This window comes from Phalaenopsis equestris, unplaced genomic scaffold, assembly GCF_001263595.1.
Source record: "Phalaenopsis equestris unplaced genomic scaffold, ASM126359v1 Scaffold000226, whole genome shotgun sequence".
Classification (NCBI taxonomy): Eukaryota; Viridiplantae; Streptophyta; class Magnoliopsida; order Asparagales; family Orchidaceae; genus Phalaenopsis; species Phalaenopsis equestris.
This window is the reverse complement of record NW_018164668.1, coordinates 132,517-139,652: the sequence shown is the minus strand read 5'-3', so window position 1 is coordinate 139,652 and position 7,136 is coordinate 132,517. Positions and strand designations below refer to the sequence as shown.

The following is a 7,136-nucleotide window of genomic DNA, read 5'->3' as shown; positions in this document are numbered from 1 at the left end:
TATATATATATATATATATTTCTAAAATAAATTAACATATTTTTGAAAAAATTCAAAGCAACATTTAGATCTTCTGAATGTTTTAAAAAATAGCTATAGCTTCATAAAACACACAAGGCATGTATTAACTCTAACAAAAAACATAAATAAAATAAAGTAAAATAAAAATTATAAAGCAAAAAATAAAAAGTACTGCTCCCAAACCGCCGCGAAGTGTTTTGCAGGTAATATTGGCTCTATGCTCTCATAAACAAATAGAGATTGCTCCCATGTGAAGTGTTTGTTTTCAGGCTCTCAGCCAAAAAAAACAGCGATGAACGAAGAAAACTCGCTGCATTAAATCTGCATCACAACTCATCCTTTTGTCATTCTCCCAGCATTTTATTTTTTTGAAGCATTTGTGAGATTTAAACTTATCTGTACAGCAGTTAAAAATAATAATAAGTGAATGAGTTACAACAGTTTTGTGATTTCTGTGCTTCTTGAAAAAGGTAGCATTGAAACGTATTAATGAAGAAAAATTAAGGCCATTAGAATCAAAGTAGAAGCAAATGAACTCATATTGTAGCGGCAGACTCAGCTATTACATGTGGCATGAGGGACTGAGGCTCAGGAGGTATGAAACATGAGTGATTGTACAAGTTGAGTTCGTAGAAGCAGACGAAAGACCAGAAGATAATTCCTGCGCCTTTTACATGCGAAACAATCCAGATAACGTATTGGGAACGAGAACACAGGACTGCTGTGCTGCTTTATCTCTTGCTGGCCATTTTTTTTTTAACAAAATACAGAAATTCAATTGTTATCGAGCAGAGCAAAAATGATGAGAGTTTAATAAAATTTCATGATTGGATGAGCTCTGATAGCTTCACTAGGCTATGGCAGACGTTGTTAGAGCATTCGCCATTGTTATGGCGTAGCACAATTCTTCTGCTGCGGTTTTCAAACGGCCACAAAAGGACTGCTGAGTCGTACTGTCAGTTTCTTAGAGTTCTAAGAACAGTGAGGGTAGGAGAACTGAATAATAAGGCCTTAATCACGAGCAAATTGGATGTAATTTGCATATAAAGTACAGCGGTTGGGCACCAAGTGCCAAGTGGGTCCACTGCAATAATAAGATCCTAAAAGTTTTGGGTTCCACTTGACACGTGGCGTCCTATCATTAGACTCTGTATATACATCTAAAGTGCTGACCAAATATTTTTTTCCTTAATTATAGCAACTCTTTCATTTTAGCTGCTATTTTTAAAGCTGGCCTGCTTTGAAATATTAAGCAATTTGTCAATATATGGATAAAAACGCAGGTGCACAGGTAGCACTATCAGCTATAATTCTCCCTCTCTCCCTCTCTCCCTCTCTTTCTCTCTACCATTTGTATATGTTTATACCTAAAAATGATATGCACAAATGTCGAGCCAATCTAACAGCCCAAGAAAAATGAACAAGAATAACTTTGCTCTTTAAATATGTAATTTTTCTATTTTTATACCGCTCCTATCTTTATGAATAGACCAACATGTCACACGATTCTTATGTATTTAACAGTCTAATTTTTATACTTAAATACATGGCATTAAAATGTTTTTACAACATAACAAAATACCACTTGATGTGTTAGCAAAAAATTTTATCATCAGGCTTAAACCTATAAGCATTTTGAATTGCAGTTGAGTTCAAGTCAGCATAGACTAAACATACTAAACACTTAAAGTGTAGTCGAAGACTTCAGTGCATCATTTGAATAACCAAATAATATTAAAATTTGACATATTCATTGTCAAATCGAGCGGCCTGACGAGAGATATCGAACGAACTGAAGATCATTTGATTCTGATATATTAACAATTAAATATTGAAAATGGTAAAATACTAAAAATAATGACAACATCAAATTTTGACCAATTGTTTATGTGCTGAGTTTATTTAATTAAAATATAAATGCAACGTAAAGTGGTATAATAAATAGCTCAAATTTTAAGCCAAAAATTTTTACAATTTTGTTTTTATGGATTTGAAGAGTTTTTTATGAGGATGTATTTAAACATTTTTTACATTGTTTTTAAGATAAAAAAAATTCATATTTATATCCATATCACTTAAAATTTTAACATCACTCAAAAATAATACCATCATTATCTTTTAAAATCAAAGAATAAAATTTCATGAATAATTTTATGACACTAAATGTTTAATATCTATGAATATTAAATTTTAAGTGTTAGATATTAAGTTAGAATCAATCATATGCCCCAATGAACTTTACTTACTTTAGTGAGTAAATTGAGGTTGATTTATTTCAAATTGGTTCAACTTCCTTGATATTGCAGCAACCTAAGATGTAAGAATTGAGATTGCATCTGTATCATAAATATTGACTACATTTTTAGAATTTATCATTGTAGATGACCATTAAAATTCATTTGGAGTCATTTCTTCAGTTAATAAATATGATTTATTAAATGATTTTAACATTAATGATCCTACAACAACGTCCATCCAAAATTATATTTTAGAATTTATCCATCTCCAATTGACCCATTTATGAAAATCTTATCGTTATGACAGTTTCAAACCATACAAATTTCCTATTTCCACAACACAGACTATTCCGACAATAATTGCAATGCCGCAACTCACAATCAAACAAAAGCCCTCCCCCTCCCTCCCGTTCCCGTGAAGCACCGGCCCCACGAATCGCTTATTTTTCTAAACCACACAAGAAAACCTACCCATCCTAACACCCACATATAACAAAAAAACACACCCTAACTACACAGCTCCCGCGCAAACCCAACTCTAGCTCCTGCCACGTCCACCAGAACCCGGTGGTTCTGCTGCTGGTAGCTCGCAATCACGTTCACCACCGCGTTCACGTTCGCCGGCGCGGCCGCTAACGCCAAACAAGCGAGCGGCCGCCCGCTGCTGTGTATCAGAGCGTTCTCCGCAGGTAGCGCGAGATCCAATCCGTCCAAATGCAGCGTGACCACCGGCGGCGGCGCCGCCGTTACATCATTGTTTGCCGTCGAGTAACACGTGTCAAACGCTCCCAGCGTCTCGTACCCATTCGTTGCGTTCACTTGGCGCCTGAACTCGTCGCGTATGGCGGCGTAAGCTGCGGCGACGAAGCGGGTGATAACGGTGCCGGAATCCACCACTGTTCCGGCCCCGGTGTAGGGGTCGAAGGTGAATGAGTTGGGCGGCGTGGCGACCCGAATGCGGCCCACGCTGACACCAGTGAGATTGACGTAGTAGAGCGAGGGGCGGTGGGGGTTGACAAGGAGAGGGGTGGAGCGGATATGGGGGGGCTGGTGGAGGGGGCCGAGGCGGAGGGAGCCGGAGAAGTAGTAGGAGTTGTAGCTAGGGAGGCAGTATGAGAAGACGGAGTGGTAGAGAGAGGTGGTTTGGGAGAGAAGGGAGGCGGGGCCGCGGCCGAGGGCGAGGAGGCCCTGTTTGGGGAACGAAGGGCCGGGGAAGACAGAGGTGACAGCGCCGAAGGTGAAGGATGGGATGTTGTCACCGGCGAGGTGAAGGGTGTCTTGAGAGAGAGCGGCGGAGAAGGATGAGTCGCCGCCGTAGGATTGGTTGTAGGTGCAAAGGGAGGATGGGGAGGAACAGGGGAGCGGGGTAAAGAGGGGACAGAGGGAGGAGGAACAGGGTAGGGGTTGGAAAGTGGAAGAAGATGAGAAGTTGGAGGAGGAGAGGAAGGAGGAGTCGGCGGCGGAGTCGAGGGCGAGGAGGAGGGGTTGAGGAGGGGAGCCGATGGTGGCACGGAGGAGGTAGATGGCGGAGTTGAGGATGTGTTGGCCGGAAGCGATGGGGACGGAGAAGGTGGAGAGGGAGGAGAGGAAGGAGAGGCGGGCAGGATCAATGCGGTGGGTGAGTTGGAGGAGGGAGTCGAGGGGGGTGGTGGGAGAGGAGATTAATGGGGAGCATTTACTGTTGATGTGGAGGATGGTGATGTCACCGGGAGTGGAGGGAGATGAGCACGGGTTGAAGGCAGCGAGGGAGAAAGGGAGGAGGAGGAGGAGGAGGAGGAGGCAGGGTAGGAGAGCCATGGGTTGGGGAAGGGTGGTGGGATGTGGTGAAATGTTATGGGGGGTTTTTGGTTTATTTAAAGGAGAGGGAAGGGGGAAGCAAAAAAGAGCAACATAAACATTTACACCAGAACTCTCCATTTATTTATTAAGCACAATAGGATGTTTACACTAAATATGCAATGTGGGGCATGTTTGTGGATTGTCTTCAGTCACGGAGAGAATGGTGGCCATTAAATAGATGCTACTGCATCATGTCATGCTAAACACTAGGCCAATTCTATGATGATTTTAGTCATAATTTCACGCAGAGCTAGGTTAGAAGTGAGTCATGAAATCATTGTGCTAGTTAGACCTTCTAGATGTTGCGCAAAATATGAGGCATTTTGTCTCCCCTTTTGTTTAATAAGATCTATTTATAGGAAATATTATGTCTAAGCTAAGAAGCATGTATGTGTGTGTGCACTATATGCCCGCACGCGCTAGTGGATGTTTTTTTATCGTTGTATTAAATTTTAACATTTCAGACATTGCTAAAATGGATTGAAAGTTATAAGAAAATTAATGTTTAAAACCATTACAATCGAGCATGCTAGCAATTTTGAACATTACTAAAATAGATTTTTTGATATATTAAGACTATTTATGAGGAATTTTACATACATACCACATATTTCTTTTGTATCGACATATATACACCTTAAGTTTGATATATACATGCATGACACGGTCACAAAGTTATATAGGAAAAATTTTATTTCATTTTTTTAAAATAAATCATAGTGGTGTTGCATGCCATAAAATTCTCTATAGTTGAGAAATTATATCTTGGTTTAGTATAATTTTCTAACACACACATATAGATATTTAAAAGAAAACTAAAATTTTTATGTGGAAAAATCTTGGAAAAAGAAAAGCTCATGAGGCTCGACTCAATAAAAAGTAATTCACTAAAAAGTTGAAAACACCATTCTCATGTATTTGAAAAGATGAAATTATAAAATGATGTTATCGGATATAATATAAGTACTTGGCTTTAATAGCTGCAGTTAGTTATAAAAATTATCGGTGGTGGTTGAAGACAATCTCTTGTGGCCACCGGTGAACTTTGGTGGTTCAGTGAAAGCTTAGGTGGCCGGTGAAAACTACCGAGATAAGATTTAAGCTTTAGTAGAGTTCACTCTCTTCTATTCTACACATCCCCTCAAGTGAAGAATGAAGAGCTATTTATATTTTTTGATAAGTCATTTTTATAAATTGGGTCAATCTCCCAAAACATTCCATGGTATATATATGGGGGCAACCCATGCAACTACATATTCGATTACCCACTCCTTAAGGCAACAGTCGCCAGAGGGGGATTCGAACCCCAGTCCAGAGAGTACTTGCATCGTCGAAGCGGATGCTCTACCAACTGACTTTATATATATATATAAGTAAAATTTAGGCATTAGATATATAAATACAGGGGAATTGGTACAGAAAGTGCGTGGTAAAATCTGCCAAAAAGTCTGAAAAAAAATCAAAGCATAAAATTTGTTGGATCGGGAATTAATCAAGTGCATTTATATAAAAAATAATAATAATAATAAGGGAAAGAATGGGGCTCTAAGGAGAAATAGTCCATAGATTTTAGTGCTCAAATAAAGAGTACAGCGAGTGTATAGCTACATTTTGGGATAATTTTGTAACGTTTGTGTCCTCAACTTTGACCTTCTAATTATAGATTTATGGTGATTTTGACTATGATATATATTGTAAAAGTTGCAAAATAAATAAATAAATAAATAAATAAAGAGCAGAGAAATAGATGCTGAGTTACAGAAGAATGAATTTTACTCGCATAGCAAGGTAGTATTACACAGTGATATAAGTACATATAGCAAGAGGTAGCTGAGTTGGTTATAATATGTATTGCTGAGATGAAATTATTTTTGGATCGGTGGTGCAGATTGCTGCTGGTACAGAGTAGTGGTAGTGCACTATTTGTTTGGTTACAGGATAAGTGGTATTAAAATCTTCCCCCACAGGCTGATGGTTTCTGGCGGAGTCGTCAACTTGGATCTGAGAAATTGAAACTGAGCGTTTGAGAGAGCGTTCGGGAAAAGGTCTGCCACTGGATCCTAAGATGTGATGTGATGCGTCGTAATGTGTTGTTGCTTCATAAGTGGCAGTAGACATCAATATGCTTAGTTCTAGCACGAAAAAATTAGATTATTAGTTAGAGCTATAACGAATATGTTATCATAGAAGATGGGTGTGTGTTGAGGCGGTGGAGGATTAAAATCTTTTAGTATAAAACGGAGCCAGATGAAATCCGCGGCAGTTGAAGTTAGAGCGTGGTATTTAAGCTTCGGTGAAAGATCAAGCAAAGGTGACTTGTCTTTTGGCAAACACCTTGACTTTTTAAATAAAAAATTCTGAAAAAGAAAAAAAACATAAGCTCTAGCCCAGTTGAAATGATTCACTATATAATTTTTGGTACATAAGTTCATTCTTCTCCTTAATTAGGGAAGTTGAGTTACAAAGATGATCAATATAAATGTATTATATTGGTTTATATATAATAGTTGTAGTCTGACTGTAATGAATGTTAGTTCTTGATGATAGTAGACAGTAAACGTTGTAATTGATTGCTATAGAGGCAATAGTCTGTTGTGAATGTTGTAGGCAAAGGTAGTAGCATCTGCTTACCGTGCAGGCAATCGTTGATATCCATGGTTGTAGTTGGTCGTGTGGATCGCACATGATTTCAAGAGTGTCGACTGACCACTAAGGTCATAGTAGTAAGACAGGAGTTATGACCCACGTAGATCGCAGTTGTTCACATTGCTCGTAGTGGTGAGCTGTGATGACATCCATAGGCCACAAAGACCAGAGTCAAGAGTTGCATAAGTTGTGAACCACATAAATCGTAATGGTGTGTTGTGATGATGTTTGTAGATCGCGGGAGTCGGAGTTGAAAGCTGCACTGGTTATTAACCACGTAGGTAGTAGTTGGTCATGTGGGTCATTGTGGTGAGTTGTGACGACATTCGTGGGCCTCTGGGCTGCAAGAGCTGTGAACCACATTGTTGACCTCATTTTTAACGAGGTCTTAGT

General features: G+C 39.1%; 1 protein-coding gene across 1 annotated transcript; it reads right to left on the bottom strand.

Moving 5' to 3' along the window:
• Nucleotides 1–2,505: 2,505 nt before the first annotated feature.
• Nucleotides 2,506–4,189, bottom strand: LOC110023711 (aspartyl protease 25-like). Its single transcript, XM_020723252.1, has one exon. The coding sequence runs from the start codon at nucleotides 4,173–4,175 to the stop codon at nucleotides 2,766–2,768; it is 1,410 nt and encodes a 469-aa protein (XP_020578911.1). The 5' UTR covers nucleotides 4,176–4,189; the 3' UTR covers nucleotides 2,506–2,765.
• Between the last annotated feature and the right edge of the window lie 2,947 nt (nucleotides 4,190–7,136).